The sequence below is a fragment of the Pimephales promelas genome, chromosome 6 (assembly GCF_988280905.1).
Source record: "Pimephales promelas chromosome 6, fPimPro1.hap1.1, whole genome shotgun sequence".
Lineage (NCBI taxonomy): Eukaryota > Metazoa > Chordata > Actinopteri > Cypriniformes > Leuciscidae > Pimephales > Pimephales promelas.
The window spans coordinates 38,115,001-38,142,165 of NC_142774.1; the positions used below are offsets into that span (position 1 = coordinate 38,115,001).

The window sequence follows — 27,165 nt, forward strand, 5'->3', positions numbered from 1 at the left end:
TCACATATTATTTTTGTGCAATGGGCATCTGAGCCTAATATAAGATTTGCCACTGCCAGTGATTTTTTTTCCAAGCCGGAGGGTCTTTTGATTTAAGGAACACATGCAGGAGTGTTGTTTATTGTGTAGGTAGTTGGTTTCAGGCGTTTCAGAGATTAATGGGGTCCAGGCTTGTGTTACGCCCAGTGTCACCAGGGCACATCTCTCTTTTTTTTATTTGATCACTGGCAAGAGACAAACACGCTGTATACTGTATATGCACAAGACAAACAAGGATAGTATCATCCGTACCCCTGTGTATCTGTCTGTCTGTGTATTTCTCCAGACAAACTGCTCTTGATAGTGACTTCTCGGGGGATTGTGCAGGCCTGGAAAAAATGCTTGAAAAACACCGTAGGTGTGAAAAGCAATTAGCAGCGAAGAGGCTGGAGGGGAGAGGAGACAGAAAGTGAGATTGGAGAGGAAGACATGTCTGAACATGAGACAGGGACACAGGGCCTTTGCCCTCCTCATGTCAAGCCTCTCTTCCCTGCGAACACTTACAGACATACCACTGTCTTGGGAGTTTTCATTGCCTTCTGTAGCACCTGAATAACCATTGAATCGTGCATAATTAGCATGCATAATCACAGCTCTATTGCACAGCGGTAAACAATTTGAGCTGCACGCCTATAAAACGACGTTCTATTGCGGTGATAATGAGAAAAGGCTTCTTGCGTTCAGTCACAATTGCTGTAAAATTGATACACTTGATTTGAGGCCTTCTTTTCTGCATGGTAAATAAGTGATCCAGGCGCTTTTGTTGATCAATAGGCATCCTGGTTTGTTTCCACTCTCAAGCGTGTCTCGAAATGCACCGGAGCCAAGTGGAGGCGTCCAGAGATGGTCAATATCCACATTTGACACACTCACTTGTCACTGCTAATCCAGGAACCAAGAGCCCCTACAAAATCAATTACAACCTAATTACCTTTGCACACAGTTTACAAGCCTTCATCCCAGCTTTTCTAGTCTTTGAGGTGAGATGGACACAGAAAGAGAGTGAGTGAGTGAGAGTTTGTGCGTGGGTGGCTTTCCTCACTATAGCTGTACTTTAGAAAGCTTGTTCCCAAAAGTCGTCCAGGGAGAGGCTGGGTGATATATTAAAGGAGTAGTTCACTTTTTTAAAAAAAAAGTTGCTGATGATTTACTCACCCTCATGTCATCCAAGATATCCATGTCTGTCTTTCTTCAGTCGAAAAGAAATTAAGGTTTTTGATGAAAATATTCCAGGATTTTTCTATATATAATGGACTTCAATGGGAACCAAACGGTCCAAGGTCCAAAAGACAGCTTCAGTGCAAACTGCAAACTGTTCAAAGGGCTTTAAACGATTCCAGAGGATGAATAAGGGTCTTATCCAACGATTGGTCATTTAAAAAAAAAAGTTTTATAAGCTCAATTGGTCGCCTTGCTCTGTTCTGTGATGCACATTTGTGACTCTCCTGTTCGAACTCGTTTATCAAAATGAACAAAATTTTTTTTGTGTCATTTGGTTCATTCAACAAACGAACGAAATGAACGATTTGACACTGGAAAAGATTTTTTCATTTCTTCATCAAAAGATTCGTTCAGCACATCACAGAACAGAGCAAGGCGACCATTTGAGCTTATAAAACTTAAAATTGTTTTTTTTTTTTTTTAAATGAGCGATCGTTTCGCTAGATAAGACCCTTATTCATCATCTGAAATCGTTTAAAGCCCTTTGAACAGTTTGCAGTTTGCACTGAAACTGTCTTTTGAACCTTGAACCGTTTGGTTCCCAATGAAGTCCATTATATGGAGAAAAGTCCTGGAATGTTTTCATCAAAAACCTTAATTTCTTTTCGACTGAAGAAAGAAAGACATCGATATCTTGGATGACATGGGGGTGAGTAAATTATCAGCACGTTTTTTTAAAAAAAAGTGAACTACTTTAAACATTTAAAATATATATGAAACATTCTCAAACACAAAGATGATTTTGATCAAGCCATTAAGTTTCCTAAAGTTGGAGTCATTAGGCTACGGTTAGTTGATCATATTCACATTAGGATACGGTTAGTTGATCATATTTCTAATTAGATTGTATGATTTATATGTCCTTATCTTTGTGTGATATTGAACAAAAGACTTGTACAGTTTGATTGTGATATTTTGTTCAGACAGTGTTTATAGCATATTATAAAACTCTTGTGCATCTCTTATGCATTCAGATGCTGTACATACTGTAGATATGTACACGTTCTTGTGAATATGTATGTTGTTTAGATGTCTTGGGTCTAAATATACTTCGCTGTACCTGAAGTCTCCAAGTGTGCGGTCGGCCAGGGGGGTCCAGAGAAATGAAGAGTCAGGCACACCTGCCTCTCTATGTCATTCTGAGGGGCCCGGGGCCGTGTCAGGTTTACACACACACACACACACACAGTTATGTGGAGCCAGCAGTTACGTAACCATGGATAACTGAGTGCCGATCGACAAGCAAAGATTAAAAACAGCAAATCATCATGTCTTCAATCTTTAGTGGTTTTGTAGAAGTAAAGCTCAGACACTTTCATTCACATCATTGTGGTTTTGAGTTTCTGAACAATGTTGTGACACCATGAGCATCTCATGATTTATATCGGTTTGACTGAATCATTTATTTGAATTGTTTCAAAAGAATCATTTGATTGGGATTCGATTGGCACCAGGCTGTAACATATCTTAATTAATTGATATAAAGTTTTTATTTATTTAATAAGTTCAATCTAAACTTGCAGGATTTTGAAGGAACTCGTCTGCCTCCTACAAAGACTGGGGTCGTTTTAAAGCTGCATTTTCTCGGTACAGAGGTAGTCTGGTCAGCATGTTGAGCTCTGAAGCAGTTAGGTTGGGAATGATGGTGTGTGTTCACAGGGATCTTGTTCTTGTTTAGGGGTTAAATGGGGCAAGCATTCCTGAGGTGTGAGAAGAAGTCTGACTCATGCCTCTCTATGGCCAGATTTATTATAAGGAAGCTCTCATGCAGACAGCCGGCTGGATTTTTGGGAGTCTTTTGCCTCATTTAGACATTGTGTGTGAAGTGTTTTGGCAGAAGAGGGCAACGGACATTAAGGGATTATTTTGGCTGGACAGGTGGTCATTGTCTCAGCTCCTTCAGTCAGTCTCTGAAGTGACATGAAAAAATGTGTGTTTGTTGTGATAAGGCAGCAGTCCTCTCAGGGTCAAAGGTCACCCCAGCTCAAATTAAAACAACTCCTAGCAATTCCTTCACAGTTACTCATCCCAGCAGAAGATATTGCATTGCACTTCATGTTTGTCCATTAAAAGGCTTAATTATGGAGATCTCAGTTATGCTTAGATATCAACTTTTAAAAAATATTTTACAGTACTTTGCATTAGGAGAAATAGGAGATTTTCTTAGGGTTAACTGTTGACTTGACACGCCATAAAAGTACAGAGTTATACAATAAATGTGGATAGCAGCTCAGATCATTTGGTCTTGGAATAAATATTTGACTTTATATTGAGAATTTGAGATACATTTTTTTTTTTTTTTTACGCAGACTTGGGTATTTTGCAATGTTAAAGGGATACTCCACTTTTTTGGGGGAAATAGTCTCATTTTACAACTCCCCCAGAGTTAAACAGTTGAGTTTCACCGTTTTCAAATGCATTCAGCCGATTTTCTGATATTTAGAAAAATATCAGTAACCAGACAGTTTCTGGTCCCATTGACTTCCATAGTAGGAAAAAAATATACTATGGAAGTCAATGAGACCAGAAACTGTCTGGTTACTGATATATTCTTCTAAATATCAGAAAATCAGCTGAATGGATTCGAAAATGGTAAAACTCAACTGTAAAACTCAAAAAGTGGAGTATTCCTTTAAGGATGCTACTAAATCTAAAAATCAGCATTTAAGCTTGCACTGTTTTCTGCTTTTAGGTATGACTTCATTGAGATCCGAGATGGGAATTCTGAGTCTGCGGAGCTGCTGGGAAAGCACTGCAGTAACATCGCTCCTCCTGCCATCATTTCCTCCGGTCCCGTCATCCACATCAAGTTTGTGTCTGATTATGCGCACCAGGGTGCTGGATTCTCCCTGCGCTACGAGATCTACAAGACTGGTGAGCGAGCTCAATCCTGCTGCTCCTATGTGGTTAAACCACTTAACTGTCACCGTCCCACAGGTGGGACGTTTGCCACTATATTTTTAAAACAATAATATCTTAGTAAATACCTTAAATAATATTGACAAACTATATATCATTTGAAAGCTTACAATCTCTAGTTTCCATATTTGGTGACTGATTTTCAAAATATATTACAGAGGAGGCATAATTTATCAATATAAAACAAGAATATTTTCATACTCATAAGGCGTGTTCAGACCTTTATTTTAAAATAGCAGTAAACATGAAAAATCATGAAAAAATGGTAGATACCTCAGTTTGTTTTCATGCCAAAAGTTCAAAAGATAGAATCCATTCAATTATTTTGGAAAAAAAGGTCTGAAAAGTTTGAAATATCAAGAAAAAAATAATAAATTCACCATTTGTGACGTGGCAGCTAGCTATGACTTACATGCGTGTTCTTTGTATGTGTTTCTTAGAGGTTCAATTCATATCAAAATCTGCCAAACTTCCCATGCTACTTCTGAATATGATCTCTACTTCAGAAATTGTATGAAAATTGTGAAAATAATGGTTCATATCACTCAAAACAGGAATGGAAATGCAGGCGCCCTTATATGGGCAGTAATGGAGTCTGATTGTGCCCTAGTGAAAAAGTTTGGTACTGCGCTCAAACAAAATCTTACTGAAAGCTCATTTTTTGAGATATCAACCTAAAATTTGAAACACAACTTGTTCAGATTTTTGGCTTTGATCTTTCTGCCATTTTAGAGTAGCCCAGGTTTTGAAAATATATATTTTATGTAAAATATGAATAATTAATATTTTTACATTGTACATTTCCATAAACTCAAACTTCTATAACTTTTTTTCTGTATAACTTTCTTAATTTATTTCTCTTCTACAAACATCTGCCAAATGTCTTCTTTAAAACAAGACCAATCATATGTCTATATTCCAAAGCATTCTTGAATTACAACCATTTAAGTTCGAAATGTGCATTTTCATGTCTATTCAAAAAAGGGGGGGTGACAGTTAACAGGTTAAAGGATTTGTTCACTTTTAAAAAAAAATTTGCTGATAATTTACTCACCCCCATGTCATCCAAGATGTCCATGTCTTTCTTTCTTCAGTCGAAAAGATATTAAGGTTTTTGATGAAAACATTCCAGGATTTTTCTCCATATAATGGACTTCAATGGGTCTCAAACGGTCCAAATGAGAGTTTCAGTGCAGCTTCAAAAGGCTTTAAACGACACCAGACGATGAATAAGGGTCTTATCTAGCGAAGCGATCGGTCATTTCAAAAATAAATAACAAAAGATTAAGTTTTATAAGCACAAATGCTCGCCTTGCTCTGTTCTGTGATGCGCGTTCGTGACTATCCTGTTCGCACTCGTTCATCAAAATGAACGAATCTTTTTCGAGTAATTTCGTTCATTTCGTTCGTTGAATCAACCAAATGACTTGAAAAAAATGAGTTCATTTTGATGAACGAGTCATGAATGCGCATCACATAACAGAGCAAGGCGAGCATTTGTGCTTATAAAACTTAAACTTTGTTATTTATTTTTTAAATGACCGATCGTTTCACTAGATAAGACCCTTATTCATCGTATGGAATCGTTTAAAGCCCTTTGAAGCTGCACTGAAACTCTCATTTGGACCTTGAAGCGTTTGGTCCCCATTGAAGTCTATTATATGGAGAAAATCCTGGAATGTTTTCATCAAAAACCTAATTTCTTTTCGACTGAAGAAAGAAATAGATGGACATCTTGGATGACATGGGGGTTAGTAAATTATCAGCAAATTTTTTTTTTTTAAAGTGAACTACTAAGGAAATGGATCATTTGAGAAACACTTTTTCCATGGAAAATTGTCTATTCCGGACATTGAACAGCTCAAGCATTTCCATCTTTTATTTCCTTACACAAGTGCTTAGACTTTCTCATGCCATGCCAATGGGACACTAACTTATGGCTATTTTATTTATATTAAAAAAAAATCCATTTATAAACACCACAAATTTATTTATTTATTGAAGTTTGGTGTGAAGCTTCCAGCTCATTTGAGAACATTCTGTGGTGACATTCAGCTTATACACTCTCAGTGTCAGTTGTGTCTGCTGTGGATGTGTTATGAAGGTCCCGCTGACAGGAATTCTGCAAATGTTTGGATTTGCCGTTTGAAAAATCATGAATCCAGTTTCTCCTTTCAACGAGCCACTATTTCTTAAGGAACATTTTAAGGAACAAGCCATTATTTTTTGATCACTGTCATCCAGATGTGAAGACAAGCAACACATTTCCTCTAGCTGTTTTCTTTCGTCGCTCAGTAATCTTTAAAAGTGTTTATGTGTGAAGCCTCACTCGGTCTTTCTCTTTGATTGATGGTTGATTGGAGCAGGCTGGTTTTTGAGGGTCACGAGTGGCCTGGGTTGATTTTGGAGGTGCTCTTGTTACGCTGTAAATCTCGTTAGCGGAATGACCTCACGTGACCTTTAACTCGCGGTTCCAGAAGGTCGCGGCTCCTCCGTCCTGCTGCAAGGCCGTCAGACACGCTGGTTCTTAAACGTTCCCTCAAAGTTTTCGAAAAGGTCCCAGACCAATTAAACATCAAGGGAGAGAAGAAAATAAAATAAACTGAGTTTAGAGGAAAGGCGGGGAGGGGCGACGCTTAACTCTTTTCATCCCTCCATGAGCATGCCAGGAATGCCCTCTTAATTGGACTCTGATCTCCTGTCCTTGGGGGAATTCGAGTTTGGAGTTCCTGGCAATTTGTATGTGGACTTTGGAGTCATTTGGAGCCATCTGTAGGGATTTTACTGTAGAAGTATACTAACAAGGCATCATAAAATGTGCGGGCATCCGTTTATGTATTCAGCCAGATTGGGTCCAGGGAGCTCTCGGTGGTTAGATATTTTTGTTACAGGCCAAGACCAACTTTAAATGACCACCTTTATATATATAGTGGATGCTAGGTGTTTTGTTTTTTTCCCAAATGACCAGCCTTTATTCTCTTATAATATTGTAGACTGTTGACATGGCTCAGGTCCCTTCTTTAATGTAAGTTAATGGTATTGCATTTAGCTAAGTATATGCAAAAGTAATAGCGTTATTTGTCTTGGCAAACACCATTAACTAGCACTACAGCGTTCCTTCAGAAATATTGCCCTGGCCTTTACACTCATGGGAGTGCAGCGATAAATGTTGTTTTGCAACAGCGATGATTAGCCTGGTAACATAAGCACCGAGGCTTCATCGTGGCTGATGGGAAAAACAGCAGAGTTATTCTATCTCTAAGCCTTCACCTCACCTCAGTAATTGCTGAAATCATCACCATTGCCCTCAGGTACAGTTACCACAGATACTGTTGCTAACTCTAGTAGTATGACTCACGTGATAAGCCCACAATCTCATTTTACACTAACCAGAGACAGCCCAAGAACATCTTTTAATAAAGGCATGATATGCTTTTTTCTTTTGGGATGCTAATATAGCATGTGTGATGGATTCATGACTTGTAAATGTTTTATTTGATCACTTGCCGTTTTTCTGTAATGCTGACTTTCAGAATAATCAATAATATACTGTGGGTGTAGACACACATACACTGCCCAGCCCAAAGAAAGTCGCTATTTTGATTGGAATAGGCAAATACTTAAGAGTCTATGGATCATTATTGCAGGGATTATTATGTTTCTGACATGTTATATGTTTGGCAACAGTTCTTCTAAGCCTAATTGATGGAGTGTGTAGCATTTCATTTCATAAACAACCATGTAGGAATACACACTATGGTCATATTCTTGATGGAAATAAATGTTACTTGTGATGTTATTTTAGTGATCACAAAAAATATGTATATACACTACACTCTCAGAAAAAAAGGTACAAAAGCTGTCACTGGGGTTGTACCTTTTCAAAAGGTACACTTTTGTACCCAAAGGCTGCATATTGGTACCTTAGTGGTACATATTAGCACCTAAAATTTACATATTAGCACCTAAAACGGACATATTATCTCCTGAAAGGTACACAATAACACTTCAAATGTACATTTTAGCACCTAAAATGTACATATTAGGACCTAAAATGTACATATTAGGACCTAAAATGTACATATTAGCTCCTGAAATGTGCACATTAACCCTTCAAATGTACATTTTAGCACATAAAATGTACATATTAGGACCTAAAATGGACATATTAGCTCCTGAAATGTACACATTAACACTTAAAATTTACATATTAGAACCTAAAACATACATATTAGCACCTAAAATTTACATATTAACACATAAAATGTACATATTAGCAATTAAAAAGTACATTTTAGCACCTAAAATGTACTTATTAGAACTTAAAAATACTTATTAGCACCTAAAATATACATATTAACACATAAAATGTATTTTAGCACCTAAAATGTCCTTATTAGCACCTAAAATGGACAAAAGGTTACCTTTTGAAAAGGTACAGCCCCTGTGACGGCTTTTGTACCTTTTTTTTCTGAGAGTGTAAAATATGTAAAAATGAATGCACTTTATCTAATCAAAAAATGGGGGCAACAGATTACAAGCAATATTATTAATTCAATTTAACAATAGAATTGAGTAATAATTAATCAAATTAACTCCTTAAAAGTTAACTATTTAAAATGAGTAAAACGTACCAAAAAAAAAAAAAAAAAAAAAAAACCCTGACATTTGATGATCGGTGTTTGTTTTAAAATGACAGTTTTCTCCTTCAGTGATTCTGCTTGTTAACATCAGGTGTCTTCAATGTTGGCAATTTAAAATAAAGAGTTCTTAATTAATCTTTGACATCTGTCTATTATTCAGATATTTTTGTTAATTTTTTTGGTGTAAACTTTACTCATTTTAAATGGTTAACTTTTAAGGAATAATTTGATTAATTATTACTCAATTCTAATTTGTTCAATTTAATTAATTATATTGTTTGTAATCTGTTGCCACAATTTTATTGATTAGATAAAGCATTTTTAAATTGTATGTAGTATCATCATAATACATTTTCTTAATTTATCTTTAATTTAAATATTTTTTTCTAATGAATAAAACATATTTTTAAATTAATTATGAGTTAATATTATATTCATATTATAATATATAAGTGCTATTATTAAATATTAGCCTGATTATAATTTTTAAACTCATTAGGACCATCTTGCATTGGTGTTTTGTGAAATATCTTCATGTTAACATTTCTTTGATACTAAAGGCAAATGACTGACGGTTCCCTTTTCCTGCAAGACACAAAATAATGGTTGTTTATCTGTTAAAATCCAAGTTTTGAGGCAGAGTAGTTGAGAAAATCCGACTTTACAGGTTTTGAAAGATAAAGGACCTGTTGTCTATACAAACTGCTCCTTTCACTGGAGTTGTGGGAAAGTGTTAGCGTAGCGTGGGTGAGTCTCAGTGTTTATGTCTGTTTATATGGAGAGGCGTCGCAGAGATAATGATCTCTGGTGAACACTTTCCTCCGATGCATGTTCTCTTATCCAGCACTGGGAGCGAGAACATCAAACCCCCGTTCACGTTTCCGGCAGACCCTCGGGTAGCATGCAGTCACATTATTATGTAGATGATCTCTTAGGGCCATTACGGCTGACTATCGCTCCTTGGCTTAGAGCAAAAAAACATGTTTCAAACCTCCAAAGTTAAACAGTGCTGACAAGACACCTTAAAAAAGTTTACAACATGCAGCTTTAAGTGGATTAGCTCATGCTTTCTTTGCCTGGTCATGGACAGAATCTCCACTGATAACTGTCTCGCCTGTCATTCATAAAATGTGGCGCATTGCATGCTCATTCATTTTATATTTTGGCTAATTAATATCATTGTAATTCCCTCAACTCAATTGAAGTTTGCAGTTACAAACTTTGAAGGAGATTTTGCGCAATAGAAACACACTTTAAGGGTGCGGAAAGAGCCAACCCGATCTCACGGGAATTCATACTAATTTTACTAGATGGCTAATTCGTAACAATTCGTATGACCTCACTCGTACGAATTAGTACGATTTTGCTAAATTGCTAAAATTTGCATATTTTACGAATTAGCCAATTTGTATGAATTCGAACGAATGACCTACCCCTGACCCCGCCCCTAAACATAACCGTCACGTGGGTTTAGACATATCGTACAAATTCGTACGAGTGAGGTCGTATGAATTAGTACGAATTAGCCACTTTTGAATCACTCGTACGAATTCGAATAGAATAGAAATAGAAAGAGCTGGTGAACGGATGGGAATATAAACGGACTGGGAATTAAGTGGGAACCCGCCTTTTGGTGTTCCTGACACAATAGGATTTATGCACAACTTACTTCCGCATTCTCTGTAAAACAGGTCGCATCGCTTCCGGTCCAGGTCTTTTGTATGTGCTTCATGAAATTTTTTGCGGTTTTACTCAAGATAACTTAAAAGGAGCGAGCAAAGATTAGCATAACCAATATCCCTCACATGTGCAGATTGATATTTAAACGTTTTATATTTTTTATTCTTCACAGTAACGTTTAGATATTTAAATGGAATAAAATGCCAATAACAAAGTGAACTAGGTAGGTTAGCTGATTACCTTAAATATCCATAGATATCGTAGTTAGTTCTTACGGCCGTTAACACTTTCTCTGAAAAGCGGATGCGATGAGACCCGTTTTCCGGTTTGGTCACGTGACGTACGGCATAAAGCCTATTTGTTATGAATACTTTCACAGCGTTGTCTGATGCAGAGTGAGCTGTTAAACGTAGTAGTTCGCCCCAAAAATAATAATTCTGTCTGATTTACAGTAATTGCACGTTTGAATCTTGCTGCAAAGTTGTTTCAACCTCTCACCCTTTATCTCCCACGGTCATATGTTCCTCGATCCCGGCCCCCTTTGCTGCCCCATTTCTTTGCCCCAGTTTATTGAGGCCAGATTTTTACCCCGAGTGGCATGTGCAACACAACAACCCCTCCTGCCCCAGTCACATGACCGTGACGCTGTTGCTACGGTTACTGCGGAAGACTTCCCGCCGAGCAGCCTTCGGGCCCAGCGCCGCTGCCGTCTTCTGAGTGCACACTCAAAAGAAAGCGCTAAAGGAGAAGCGATCAGGGCCGTAGGTCTCTGTCGCTCTGGGTAACATCAGTGCCCCCCCCCCCCCCCCCACCTGTGCCGGAGAAGTGGTCTGGAGGGTTTCCTGGCTGCCCATCAGTGGAATTTACTACCACTTTAACAGTTGCTTTCAATCAGGTGCCATCTGCCTCGCTGTCTCGCTTCCTCTTCTCCTATAAAACGCCACATTTAAAGTCTTCAGCTCTTACTACCTCTTCTTAAAGCCAGCAAACCCAGCTTTTTCAGATAGCATTGGCATGAAATGGGCAGCAAATGGATGGATTTCTTAGAATTTTCTTTTAAAGTGCCCCTGTAGTCAATCATTTTATCCCTTACGACTCATCTTTGATCACCAAAACGACATATTTAAATGTTCTTTCCTTGAAATAAAATTCTTCATGCCTTAAAATAGCTTGAAGGGTTCATTGGGGTTCTACTGTATATATGAAGCATAAGGTTCTTTACTCAACTCCAAAGAACATTTTATGCTAAAAAAAAGGTTCTATAATGACAAGAAAGAAACCTTAAGGTTCTTTATAGGTTATTATTCATTCATATATTACATTATTCTGCATCAGTTTGTAGTTGTAATTAAATCTATTGTTTATTAAACTGTTAATATCACATTTTAATCATGCTGATTTTTGGAGGAGAAAAACTGAAATGGCACTCTTCGTGTGATATTGATTAACTACATAAAATGATATAAATATATACGTTTTCTAACCCCCATATCTTCATTCACATGCATTCATAAATTCATTTTAGGGTCTTGATGTTTGTCAATAATATGAAATATTTAATCCGGAAAGGACAAAACAAATGATAACCAATGAATTCAAAAGGTTCCATATAGAACATTTTTTCCTGTTTACAAAGAACCTTAAAGGGTCTTTATTATTGAACCCTTAAAAAGGGTTCTGTATAGAACCTTTTAGGGTTCCAATTCCAAATACGTAGTGCTGATAGAACCTTTTAAGGTTCTATGTAGAACATTTTCTTTTAAGAGTGTAACTCCACACCCTTGCCTCATTCAGTACACTATATGTGGTTCTAATATGCAAATGAGGCCCGCCTCCACTCACTCACAGCAGTTCAGAGATTCACTGGTTGTTGATCAGACGTTGACCTGATTGGTTACAAGATAGTTTGTGAAACACCAGCGATTTCAAACCGTGATTTTGAGACTGTCTTTGGTTAGTGCACTGTAAAAAATATATTTTTAAGATTTGCTATCACAACATTTTTTCCTTTTGTCAAATCAACTTAAATAGTTTATTTAATTCAGATAACTCATTATTTTAAGTTTCTGATGATTAAATCAATCTCCTTCATTGTATTGACTCACTTTTTCCAGTTCAATCAACTTCAAATTTTAAAGCAACCAGGTTACTTACTTTTTTAAGTTAAACCAACAATATTTTTTTTACAGTGTGTAGAATCTATACAGTTTATAGTAATAGCCTAGTGTGTCAGATGCCTATGCTGAAGTGTCAAGTGCTGTTCTCCATTCATCTTCTCTAACATAGAAGCAGATTTTAGACTTAAACTGGCTTAATTAGAGGCAGCGCTTTCAATTGTAAGCACAGACGATCTATTAATACAACTGTCAAATCTAGAACTCTATGGCAAATCCTAACCAATCTTCTGGGAAAATATTCAATTTGTAAAAAAGTAAAGAGTAGCCTACTGACAGCCAACCTGCTGCTTGCTCAACTTAGCAGAATGATCATTTTCCATTTATTCGTCCAATTTAACGGATAGATGTGTGTTATTTTTATTTTCACACGTCCCAGAAGTCCAGAAACGTCAGAGATTCACTGCATCTCGACCGACTGGTGAAAATGCGTGAATAATGCGGTGAGTGAACACAGACTTTGTGGTCCCACGAGAGGTCAGATAGAGGGAGTCGAAACGGGCGACAGACAGCAGAAGGGGGAAATCCCTTGAACGTTGAGTGTGAGCGCTCACGCCACCCCGGTTTCTGCCCGGCAACTAACCCTTTCATTGCCACGCCTCCTTCATTACTGTACGGTCAACTGTAGTGACAGGCGGGCCACAGACACTGTAGCGCAGCGGGAGGCATGTCCCGAGGAGGAGGAAGAGGCTGTTTTTGGTGTGTTCATAAGCATGAACTAATAAGCAGTAAGGGTGGGCGCTCATGCATGCATGCTCGCCGTGACTGCGTTTTACACACACACAATGCAGTCATGCAGTGGCGGTATGCATGGCAGAGTTTGAGCGTGCGGGGCGGCCGGCCAAGTGGAGTAATAGAAGCAGACTTTGACGGGACGACCCACTGCTACTGCATACAGAGCCACTATGTAAGGGAACTTTATTTAGAACAAACAGACATAAACGCTTACCAAAAGCCATGCATGCGCCTCACAGGGTTCAAACCTGGCCTGTGTCCTGTGTCATGTCCCACTTCTCCTTATGCTTGTCCTCCTTCAGTGTTTCTGGGTCTCTCCACTGTCAGTTAAATGAAAATATATAAATATTGTGGTTTTTTTATATGGATAACTGCAAGATGTCAACATGTATAATTGTGCATATTTTTATTGTTAATTAATTTTGATTAATACATGGTTTTGTATCTCAAAAAACATTTACTATATCACAATCATAGGTAAAATTATTTCATTTTTCCACAATATAAAACCATAAGGTTTTGCATTAAGATCACATGAAAAAAGAACAGATGTCCGCACATTGAACTTAAGCTCCGGAAAGTCCAGCGCAACATTTTAACAAGTTAAATACACAAGACTCAGGTCAGAGCAAGTTCTATCTAGAAGCACATTTATTTCAAAAGTTGAACTTCTTTTAACTTGAGTGCCTCGTTTTGAGTTTGCCGTGTCATATGCAAGACGCTGCAAAAGACGCGAGTGGTTAAAAACCTGGTTAAAAAAAAAATAGTCCAGTGTAATGGAAAAGTGCATTCTGTGTGAACTGCCCCTAAGTGTTCATTGGTTTAAAGAAATTTGATGTATGTCTCATTTATTCTTAAATTGATTTCAGAATTGGCCATCATTTACTCTCAGAAAAAAGCTGTCACTAGGGGCTGTACCTTGTCAAAAGGTACACTTTTGTACCCAAAAGCTGCATATTGGTACCTTAGTGGTACATTTCAGCACCTAAAATGTACATATTAGCACCTAAAATGTACATATTAGCACCTGAAATGTACCTAAAATGGGCTTATTCCACCTAAAATGGACATATTGGCTCATGAAATGGACGTATTAGCACCTAAAATGTACATATTACCACCTAAAATGTATATTAGCACCTAAAATATACATATTAGCACCTAAAATGTACATATTAGCAGCTGAAATATACATATTAGCACCTAAAATGTACATATTAGCACCTGGAATGTACCTAAAATGGGCATATTACCACCTAAAATTGACATATCAGCTCATGAAATGGGCGTATTAACACCTAAAATGTACATATTAGCACTCAAAATGTACATATTAGTACCTAAATTGTACATATTACCACCTAAAATGTATATATTAGCACCTAAAATGGACATTTTACCACCTAAAATCTACATATCAGCACCTAAAATGTACATATTACCACTTAAAATCTATATATTAGCACCTAAAATGTACATATTAGCACCTAAAATTGACATATTAACACCTAAAATGTACAAATTATCACATTAAATATACTTATTAGCACCTAAAATGGACAAAAGTTTACCTTTACCTTTTGAAAAGGTACAACCCTAGTGATAGCTTTTGTACCTATTTTCTGAGAGTGTTCACCCTGGTTTCTACAATGTCCTCAGCCATTTAAAATCTCTTTTTTTTTATTTTTATTCACAGGCCTACAGGACAAAACATGGCTCATCTTACCCCATTCTCTTCTTTTTATCATTTGCAATTGACTTTTCTGCAAATTATCCACATTCCTCTTGATATAGGTTCCCTTTTCTTTGTGTAATATGGAGGCATGGTGTTAGCGTCCTCCACACAAGCTGCAGCAGTGATATTTTCATCACTGTGTGGGAGAGCGTCAGAGCGAAGGTAGCTTTTGAAAAGCAGGATAGCTTGTGTGAGATTGTGTGTGTGTTTGTTACACAATATCGCATCTCATTTTTGCTTTCCTTCTGCTTGTGTGGCTTCCCAGGGTTTTTGCACCCAACACATGCATTTACCGCGGTACCAGCCGTCATTCACGTATGTGTTGAGTGTCACAAACATACTGGAACCTGCTGTTCATTTGGCCTGGAGTTGCACAGGTCCACTGCTCCTCATTAGACACGACGAGACACTGACCTCTTGACAGCCGCCACAAGTACCTATAAGACATGCCTCTTCTTTTTATAGAATTCTGGGTAATTTGCTCCCCTCCACATAGGCTGTTTACCACAAGGAACATTTCAGTGGAGGAAACACATTGGTTAGATGGTGTCACTGGTGCGAGAAACAAACAACGGAGACCATAAGTAATTTCCACATGGTTTTACTGAGAAAAATCTGATTAGTGGCCGTGTTAGACATGAGGAGCCAGTCTCAGAGCTCCTTAAAGGTACAGTTCACCAACAAATGACAATTCTGTCATCATTGACTCAAAAAATGATGTCATCCTCATGTAATTCCAAATCTGTAAGACTGTACAACCACACACGGACATGTTAGGCAGGAGGATCATGCTGTTCTTTTCCATATAATATTATTTTAATACCTCACCATACACATTTTTATTTATTTTCTAGATATATCGAGTGTTGTGTAGGTTTGTATAGGTTTGTTGTGTAGGTAAGCATTTTACAATAAATAGGCAGCATGCTTTGTGTTTTTACTTGTTTATTGATATTTTTAGGTCAAACCGTTCTTGTCTGTCAGTCATATAATGGAGGTCTATGGTCACCACCTCAAAGAGCATGCACAGAGAAGTCCAAATTAAACATGATTTAATGACTCGTAAATGTAAGTACACATTGATGGCCTAAGACACGAAACGAGCTGTTTGTGTGAGAAAACGAACAGTATTTATATCGATTTTGTAACCACAGCAACATTCAAGTGATCTTAGGGCGCTTCGGTCTGAAAAAAATAAATAAATTAGCGTTCATACATCATACGTTCATACAAAATCAGTCTGTTCATACATCGAAATCATCTTCCATGGCCGTCAATCTGTACTTACATTAAATTACGTACGAGTCATTAAATCATGCTTAATTTGGACTTGTCTTTGCATGCTATTTGAGGTGGTGACCATAGACCTCCATTATATGACTGACAGACAAGAACGGTTTGACCTAAAAATATCAAAATTGAAACTACTGCGGAAACAAAGACACCTACATCTTGAATGCCCTTGAGGTAAGATAAAACGTACCAAAAATTAATTTCAAAGTGAACGATCCCCTTAAAGGAGTAGTTCACTTTAAAAAAAACGTTTGCTGATAATTTACTCACCCCCATGTCGTCCAAGATGTCCATGTCTGTCCATGTCGAAAAGAAATTAAGGTTTTTGATGAAAACATTCCAGGATTTTTCTCCATATAATGGACTTCAATGGGAACCAAACGGTCCAAAAGACAGTTTCAGTACAAACTGCAAACTGTTCAAAGGGGAGAGTCACAAACGTGCATCACAGAACAGAGCAAGGCGACCATTTGAGCTTATAAAACTTAAACTTTGTTATTATGTTTTTTTAAATGAGTGATCGTTTCACTTGATAAGACCCTTATTCATCATCTGGAATCGTTTAAAGCCCTTTGAAAAATATGCAGTTAGCACTGAAAGTGTCTTTTGGACCTTGAACCGTTTGGTTCCCATTGAAGTCCATTATATGGAGAAAAATCCTGAAATGTTTTCATCAAAAACCTTAATTTCTTTTCGACTGAAGAAAGAAAGACATGGAGATCTTGGATGACATGGGGGTGAGTAAATCATCAGCAAAAGTTTTTTTAAGTGAACTACTCCTTTAAATGTTGACACTGAACACGAACATCAGGGAACATCATAAGTGTCAGTTTCTATGATATTCTGCTCAATCCTCCAATGATCTTTGATCCAGTAACACTGTTAGCACCTTATATAGTTTTGTCTCACCTTTGAGAGCAAGGCATGATGGGCCACATAATTGCTCAAGGTGAGCAGCGTACATAATCTGTATACTTAACAAACTGCGTCCATCTTCTGCCACCCACTTAGACTTGTTTGTTTAGTGTTATCTCTCGTTGTCTCTCTTGCCTCATATTCGTTCTGCATTCAGACGGCGTGCCAAACGCGGTGGCATCGCGAGCAGGGGAGTGGAGAGCTTGAACAGCAGGTTGAAATGTGAATTAGAGGGGGAGAGGGGCGTGCGAGAGCTCTCTGAGGCCAGGAATCGTAACCACGCTTTCATTTTATGACATTCTCTCGCTCGAGTGTCTGGCAAACTCATGCACAGAATACAGCACAATAACACACCGCTGAACAAGAGAAGAAACGTTTCACCAGAATATCCCTGAAGATTTACGAGTGCTTGAGGAAATGTGTCTATTTTGTAAAACATATTTACAACAAATGTTTTCGTTTAGCAAACTGGATTTAAAATGTTAGATTATTCATTGATTCTGAGCTGGATAAATGTTTATATTGTGCTAAGTTGATTAAATGAGGTGTAAAATATAAAACTATGAGTCATTTAACACTCATAAATATAATTATATTTATATTTATAAATCCACGTTTCTGTATTTGTATGTTTATACATGTGTATACTCTTTATATTGAGTATTTTTGACATTACTTTGACTTTTGATTAAAAAAAAACAACAACTGTTTACTCAAGCAAACTGTGCTGCCATAATGTGTGCAGTAAGCAGCACTGATGAATTACACGTTTCTCTTTTGTGTTGCAGGAGCCGAGCACTGTTTCCGTAATTTCAGTGCTTCAACTGGAGTGATTGAGTCTCCCGGTTTCCCTGACAAGTACCCTCATAATTTGGAGTGCTCCTTCATCATCATCGCTCCTCCTCAGACGGAGGTCACACTCACCTTCCAGACCTTTGACCTGGAAAACGACCCGTTGCTGATGGGGGAAGGAGAATGCAAGTACGACTGGCTGGACGTTTGGGATGGTCTACCACAAGGTAAGCATCTATTTCTTATCCACATATCTATCCATCCATCTATTTATCCTATCAATCTATGTATTCCATCCATTCATTCTATCTATTTATACATTCTATCTATCCATCCATCCATCCATCCATCCATCTATCTATCCTATCTTTCTATTCCATCCATTCATCCATTCATCCTATCTATATATTCCATCCATCCCTCCATCCACCCACCCATCCATCCATCCATCCATCCATCCATCCATCTATTTCATCCTTCCAACCAACCAACCATCCATCCATCCATCCATCCATCTATTTCATCCTTCCATCCATCCATCCATCCATCCATCCATCCATCCATCCATCTATTTCATCCTTCCATCCATCCATCCATCCATCCATCCATCCATCCATCCATCCATCCATCCATCCATCCATCCATCCATCCATCCATCCATCCATCCATCCATCCATCCATCCATCCATCCATCCATCTATCTATCTATCTATCTATCTATCTCATCCTTCCATCCATCCATCCATCCATCCATCCATCCATCCATCCATCCATCCATCCATCCACCCACCCATCATATCTATCTATATATTCCATCATCCATATTTAATATTAAAAACAATTTTTGGAACTGTATCTTTATCATTATCATTATAGATATCTGCCAATTCAGCATAGGCTATTCGAATGATTTTATGAAGGATCATGTGACACTGAAGACTACAAATTCAGCTTTGCCATGGAATCCAGGAATAAATTACTTTATTCAAAGTAATTTATTATTCTTCATTCAAAAAGAAAATTAATGTTTTGAATCGTAGTAATATTTCAAAATACTTGTTGTTTACCATATTTTTGATCAATTCAGTCTTGATGAGCATAAGAGACTTTCAAAAACATCTTCAACTCCCAACTTTTGAATGTTAGGATGTACTGTATTGTGTGATGTCTCAAAGATTTTCCTCTTACCTTCGTCTCATATCTTTTATCAAGTCGCACAAATAGTGTTTAGAAGATAGCGGTCATGCTATTGTGAACATCTCAACTACTTGCACAGTCCCATCTCACACGCTATCAATCTGGGATCAAACTCAGCTCTTGTTGTGCTGACATCCAGGGATCACCGGAGGAAGGGAGAGGGACAGTAAATCAGGGATAAGTAGGAGAGAAATCAGAGGAATACCATGAGGAAAGCTGGTAATCCATGGAGCTGGGGGAATTGGAGGCACGCGATGCCTCAGCAGATCCACTTCACACTGAGAAACGCTTCTAGCCTCACTAACTGATCTGGGATCAGCTCATTTTCCCCTTTCCACCATTTTCTTGTGTTCAGTGGGACCCCTGATTGGACGGTACTGTGGGACGAAAATCCCTCCAGAGATCCAGTCTTCTACAGGTCTTCTGTCGCTTTCCTTCCACACTGACATGGCTGTGGCCAAAGATGGTTTCTCTGCCCGCTATAACATGACTCACAAGGAACTTAGTGACAGTAAGTATAATTTGTCTTTCTTGGTTCTGTTTCATTTTTAAAGGTAAAGTTTATTATCATGTCAGTTGCCTCTCCCAGCAGTTGTAAGTAAACACTGATGCATATAAAACTTTTTTTATATATATGTAAGCTTGTTTTCTGTAATACTTGCAATTTTATTTCACCTTTCTGACTTTCTTTCTTGCAATTGAACGTTTATATCTCACAATTCTGCCTTTTTACCCCACAGAATTGTCTGACATAAACTCGCAATTACGAGTTATAGTCAGAATTGCAAAATACAAACTCACAGTCGCCTAAAAAAGTCTGAATTTATATCTATTTATATGATTTTAAGTCTGAGTTTATAATTCACGTTTTCAATTTTATAACTTCCGATCAAAAAATGTTCTCAGAATTGTGAGATACAGTGAGTTTGAAGTCTGAATTGCAGACTTCAAGAAAAAAAAGTATTTTCTGAGAAAAAAAGTCACAAGTCACAACAAGCTTCCATAGAAATTACATGAAATGGCATTCACAGCACATAAACTCCCATAATGTGACATTTCTGAGAGAAATTTAGGAAGTATAAATAGGGTAGTTTATTAAGATAGTGGATATGGTCTATTGTAACTTTAAGTTGTCTTTAAATATATAAATAAAATATTTTTTAAAAGTCCTTATTAATAATTTCATTTTAATAATAGCAAAAAAAAGTAAATGTTTTAGTTTGTCTTAATATCGCTCTTTCTCATTCAGCATTTCACTGTAGCAATGCATTTGGAATGGAGTCTAGTAAGATCTCTGATGATCAGATTTCGGCCTCCACCTCGTTTTATGATGGTCGCTGGCAGCCCCGTCAGGCCCGCCTGAACAACGAGGACAATGCCTGGACGCCTGGTGAGGACAGCAACAAGGAATACATACAGGTGAGCCAATCGCACATTACACTATCAAAAATGAAGATGCTGTGAAAACCCCCTTTTGGAGCCTTTTACTTTCCATTGGTTTGACATAACTGCAACATTTCATTTATAATATATGATATACTATTTCATTTGAAAAACAATGTGGTGGTGGAAGTACTATTTTGTTCAATTGGTCTTATTCATGAAAAAAACAAACAAACAAACAAACAAACAATATATATATATATATATATATATATATGCAACTGCGATTAATGCCCATGCCCAATCTTGTTTCCGCCACTGAATTTAAAAAAAGTGACTTTTTTATCTCACAATTACGAGATATAAAGTCAGAATTGTGAGAAATAAAGTTGCAATTGCGAAATATAAAGTCAGAATGGAGTGATATAAAGTCAGAATTAAAAAGATTTATCTCACAATTCTGACATTTTTCTTACAATTGCAACTATATCTCACACTTCTTTATATCATGCATTTCTGACTTTACAACACGCTATTGCGACTTTATATCTCGCAATTCTGACTTTAAATCTCGCAATTCTGACTTTAAATCTCGCAATTGTGACTTTATATCATACAATTCTGACTTTGTCTCTCAATTCTGACTTTATATCTCGCAATTCTGACTTTATAACGCATTTGCGACTTTATATCTCGCAATTCTGACTTTACAACTCGCAACTGCGACTTTATATCACGCAATTCTGACTATGTCTCGCAATTCTGACTTTATAACAAGCAATTACGACTTTGTATCTCGCAATTCTGACTTTATATCTCGCAATTCTGACTTTATGTCTCGCAATTCTGACTTTATATCTCGCAATTCTGACTTTATAACACGCAATTGCGACTTTATATCGCGCAATTCTGACTTTAAATTTCGCAATTCTGACTTTACATCTCGCAATTCTGACTTTATAACACGCAATTGCGACTTTATATCACGCAATTCTAACTTTGTCTCGCAATTCTGACTTAAAATCTCGCAATTCTGAGTTTATAACACAATTGCGACTTTATATCATGCAATTCTGACTTTGTCTCGCAATTCTGACATTATATCTCGCAATTCTGACTTTATATCTCACAATTCTGATTTTATAACATGCAATTCTGACTTTATAACATGCAATTGCAAATTCATATCATCACGCAGTTCTGACTTTAAATCTCGCAATTCTGATTTTATATCACGCAGTTGCGACTTTTATATCACACAATACTGGCTTTATGTGTCGCAATTCTGACTTTAAACCTCTCTCTCACACACACACACACACACACGTGGTATATTCTACATTCTGCACCCTCTATAGTGCACTCCATCTTGCCCGTCAGCATACGCCCCTTAGCTTGAGCGCTGCGTTTGTTGTGTTGGTGCAGACCGACGATGCATGGAAGGTTGCTGTGATGCTAACTGCTCGATGATGGATGGGGACAGTCCAGAGAAATCCGTAGTTAGCAACCTTCTCCAGCGCTATTGATTTCAGAGTTTATACCGTCCCTCCTTACACCCCTCACCTGCATCCAGGATCCTGATAGCATGAGGGTCTGGGAGCCTTTCCTCCTTACATGTGACAGATGAGTAAAGACGGCATTGCCGGCATGTGTTAGAGGTCAAGGAGCCTTTAATTAGACCAGTGATGCATCATTTTGATGAATTCTACTTTTATTGCAAATTTTATATAAAATGGTATGATATATACAGTTAAATCAAGAATTATTGGACATATATGCAATGTATGATAAATGCAATTAGGCAAAATCATGAATTAACATAAAAATGTCAAATTGTAAAATTAAAAAATGTCAAGGTTTTTGTACTGTACATCTATGTAGGCTAACTAACTGAATTTCATATTTAAAAAAAACAAGCTAATAAATTATTCATCTTTTAGAATTGTTTATTTGCATAAATGCATGCAATTATTAGAGGTCGCCAGTTTAAAAAAAAAAAAAAAACATTTGCATGGCATTTGTTTTGCCACGCAAAAGTCACTTCCATGATTCTAGGAAGATGTTGTTAAGGTGGTTAGCCTGTTTAGTGTCTCTATATATGGGTTTCATGCTGAACTGTGAAGTGTAGATATGGTTTATTTTTCCAGCCACAGATATGGTGTCACTAGGATGAATAAACTTGTTATCCACATCCTTCCAAAACATGTTCGTGATTTATATACTGCAAAGGAGCTCTTCATTACTCACATCAGAAATCCTCATTGATCGGCTGTCAAAAGAAACTAAATTTGGTCCGATCAGTCGGGCGTTGTTATTGCCTCCTATTTCCCACTTTCATCAATCACCTTCCTTTCCCAGGTGGATCTTCAGTTCCTTAAGGTTCTGACCGGAATCGCTACCCAAGGAGCCGTCTCCAAGGAGACTCTTAAGTCCTACTACGTCACCACCTTCAAACTGGAAGTCAGCACTAATGGAGAGGACTGGATGATCTATCGGCATGGAAAAAACCATAAGGCAAGGACCGTGCAAAACATTTATGTGTTTACAAGCGGCAAAAGACCATAACTGCAATATCCTAATATACCAAGTTCACTTTGAAATTAATTTTTGGTATGTTTTAGCTTACCTCAAGGGCACCCAAGATGTAGGTGTCAGTGGTTTCACTTTTGATATTTTTAGGTCAAACCATTCATGTCTGTCAGTCATATAATGGAGGTCTATGGTCACCACCTCAAAGAGCATGCACAGAGAAGTCCAAATTAAACATGATTTAATGACTCGTAAATGTAAGTACACATTGATGGCCTAAGACACGAAACGAGCGGTTTGTGTGAGAAAACGAACAGTATTTATATCGTTTTTACCTCTTGTAACCAAGTGATCTGAGGGCGTGGGCGCTTCGGCCTTCGGAAAGCAGTGAAAGTGATCTCTTGCGCGTGTACATCACTCATTGTTTACACAGAGATTTCGAAAGCGTTACCTCTCACTGTGAAGATCTAAACAAATTTAGACATGGAAATCGCAATGGAAGATGATTTTGATATATCAACAGACAACGTTGAATTTTTTTCGCAACCGCTCGAGAGATCACTTCCGCCGCTTGTGCAGACCAAAACGCCCACGCCCTCAGAGGTAAAAACGATATAAATACTGTTCGTTTTCTCACACAAACCATTCGTTTCGTGTCTTAGGCCATCAATGTGTACTTACATTTACGAGTCATTAAATCATGTTTAATTTGGACTTCTCTGTGCATGCTCTTTGAGGTGGTGACCATAGACCTCCATTATATGACTGACAGACAAGAACGGTTTGACCTTCAAAATTGAAACTACTGCGGAAACCTACATATAATTAATTTCAAAGTGAGCCATCCCTTTAATAAGCATGCCAAGTGTACCACTGGTAGTTTGCAGGCTTTAGGTCACATAAACACAACAATCCGCAAAGAACTATGTTTAACTACATTATACTAAAAGATTTTAGTCTCAATCCCTTCCCAAATCTATCATTAGACTTTTGTTTTCACTAAAAATCTGTACTTGATGAATTAGCATAAGCTGTTCTAGGAGGCAGTCGAGCATCTGCAGGAAGAAGTAACTCTAGTACCAGCCAGGTGAACTTTGTTGGTCTGAACAGAGAAAGTGACATGGGAACAAGTTGAGAGATGGTTATCTGGTGGCGGAGAACAATGAGGCTCTCTATGCACCCTTATCTCTCTGGCCGTTCCTAATGCCTGTGAGCTACCCGCCGTAAACACACCTGCGTGACCGGTCACACCTGGACCAGCTTGGGATACGCTGATACGTGTTCATACATTATCGGAATTCAGGGTTTCTTCTCTTGATTTTGTCCCAATTGAAGACCAGTAAGACTAATATTTCATTTCTAGACTGATCCTATTAGGACTAATATGATTTTTGCTTTGAAGAAGGCAGGAATTTCCCAAATTCAATCACAGAGCTTTGGACAACCCTCAGTAACTCCATCAACAAAATATTTAAGACGGATATAGAGCATTTGGGATGTGAAGATTATTGCGGCAAAGTCAAATTATGATGAGGACACAACTGAGCAAACTCAGAAATGCTTTTGTTTGGCTTGCATTAGCCCAGCTAGTCACCCTCAGTCGCTTCATTTACCGCGCCTGCCCAACACATCCCAATCTTTGTTTGTTCTGATGCTGTCCACCACTTGAAAGTTCGTCTTTCTCATTTCGTGACGACTAATCCCACTGTAACCGCGTTGGCCACAGTTTAATCAGAGCCTCGGAAAGATGCTTATGCGTTTTAACTCTACGTTACGCCCAGGGGCGCCGTGTAATAAAAGTGCTGGGATTAACCTTTTGGTCGTCTTTTTAGTGGATCTGCTTTTGATTAAAAGATTAGTCTCCTGTTTGGAAATAAGTCGCACGTGAAAGTAGTACTGACCTGCGGACATGTCTGGGATTAGACATCCGAACATAATCCTGGTCTCAAATCACTTTTATGATATTGGGTGGGATGAAAATTGGTAAACTAGTTTGTATACTAGTTACTAAATGATTTATATATAGTGATGAGGGTTGGTAAATTGTTTCTTGATGTATCGAGCCTTTTGACAATATTCAGTTTATAATGGAATTATTTATATTAAAAAAATATCTAGAGGCTGGAAATTGTACACTCTCAGAAAAAAAGGTACAAAAGCTGTCTCTGTGGCTGTACCTTTTCAAAAGGTAAACTTTTGTCCAGTTTAAGTGCTAATATGTACATTTTAGGTGCTAATAAGTACGTTAGGTGTTAATATACAAATTGTAGGTGCTAATATGTACATTTTAGGTATTAATATGTACTTTTTTGGTGCTATTAAGTACATTTTAGGTGTTAATATGTACAGTTTAGTTGCTAATATGTACATTTTAGTTGTTAATATGCACATTTTAAGTGCTAATAAGTACATTTTAGGGGCTAATATGTACATTTTAGGTGTTAATATGTACATTTTCTGTGCTAATAAGTACATTTTAGGCGTTAATCTGTACATTTAAGGTGCTAATGTACATTTTAGATGCTAATATGTGCATTTTAGGTCCTAATATGTCCATTTTAGGGCCTAATATGTCCATTTTAGGTGTTCATATGTACATTTTAGGTGCTCATATGTACATTTTAAGTGCTAATATGTACATTTTAGGCGCTAATATGTACATTTTAGGTGCTGAAATGTACCACTAAGGTACCAATAGGCAGCCTTTGGGTACAAAAGTGTACCTTTTGAAAAGGTACAGCCCCAGTGACAGCTTTTGTACCTTATTTTTCTGAGAGTGTATTATATTATATTATATTATACTATACGCCATATCCTTTAGTGTTCTTGTTCTTCCTCCTCCTTCCACTCTTGTCAGTGGCAGCCCATATATCTGCTTGCTGAAAAATGGTGAAATTTGGCACGCAGGTAGTGGACAGTCTGAATATTAAGCACAAATATTTTTGAATCTCTAATTAAATCCCCCCAGCGCCACCAACTCTCCAAAAATGGCAGTTACGTTCATGCTAAAGTTTTTTTCCCTCTTATTTCTTGCCTCAAGAGGATTCGTATGGACCATTGGGAATTTTCCACAAAAAACAAAAAAAAACAAAAACAAATTTGAACTTTTTATTTAACTGATTCACTTAGTTTGAATTGATTCATGCTACTGACATTTGAATCAGAAATGCTTCGAAAACATTCATGTACTTGCCAGTCATGACCCAAGTAATGATTGTAACCTTATTCTGAGGATAAAAGCGCCTTAAAATGTCACAATATTCACTTTTTTTGTTGCTTAATTTGATTTATACAATAAAGTCGTTGCACATATTTCATGAATATTCAATATACCACCCAGCATTTATGCATTGAATCGCTCAAAAAATGGCAAAAAGGTTCCTCAAGCATCAAAAATTGCAGCATGTCCTGTTTATTATTGAAATTCCTATAAATCCCTTGTGAACAGCAAGTAATAAATCTGTCTCACACTCACTTGATACATGATGAATATGCCATATAAAGGCATTTAGCCTCTGCGTTCACCGACTGGGAGAGTGTAAAAGGAAGGAAAGAGAGACACAACAATGCAGGAAAATGAAAAACTAAAAGATGAGAAGAAATTTGGATTAAGGGGGAGTCTTGTCGTTTCTTATATCTATAATATTGTTCAGTAGTCAGAGCATTTCATTCTCTCTCTCTCTCTTTTCTTAGCAGAAATTTCCATTTTAGTGATTTTGGTTTAGCCGGCTGTCCAACTTTAGTATTTGTTGCTAGTTCATCAAAGTTAAAGCTGCAGTCTGTAACTTTTCGTTGTGTCCAAACTTTACAAAATTTATATAATAAGTGAGTACATCATGAATCCATTTTTCAAACCGTGTTTTTGTCTTATCGTGAATTACTGCGGTACACCCATAATAAGTGTTTATAT

General features: G+C 37.4%; 1 protein-coding gene across 2 annotated transcripts in view; it reads left to right on the plus strand.

Moving 5' to 3' along the window:
• nrp2a (neuropilin 2a) overlaps positions 1 to 27,165 on the plus strand; it is an 87,550-nt gene that overhangs the window by 19,114 nt on the left and 41,271 nt on the right. For both annotated transcript variants that reach the window (XM_039648322.2, XM_039648321.2), the window contains exons 3-7: positions 3,953 to 4,134; positions 18,143 to 18,373; positions 19,699 to 19,854; positions 20,593 to 20,762; positions 23,085 to 23,240. In XM_039648322.2, the coding sequence (XP_039504256.2) occupies positions 3,953 to 4,134; positions 18,143 to 18,373; positions 19,699 to 19,854; positions 20,593 to 20,762; positions 23,085 to 23,240 (895 nt within the window). The remainder of the gene's footprint in view (positions 1 to 3,952; positions 4,135 to 18,142; positions 18,374 to 19,698; positions 19,855 to 20,592; positions 20,763 to 23,084; positions 23,241 to 27,165) is intronic.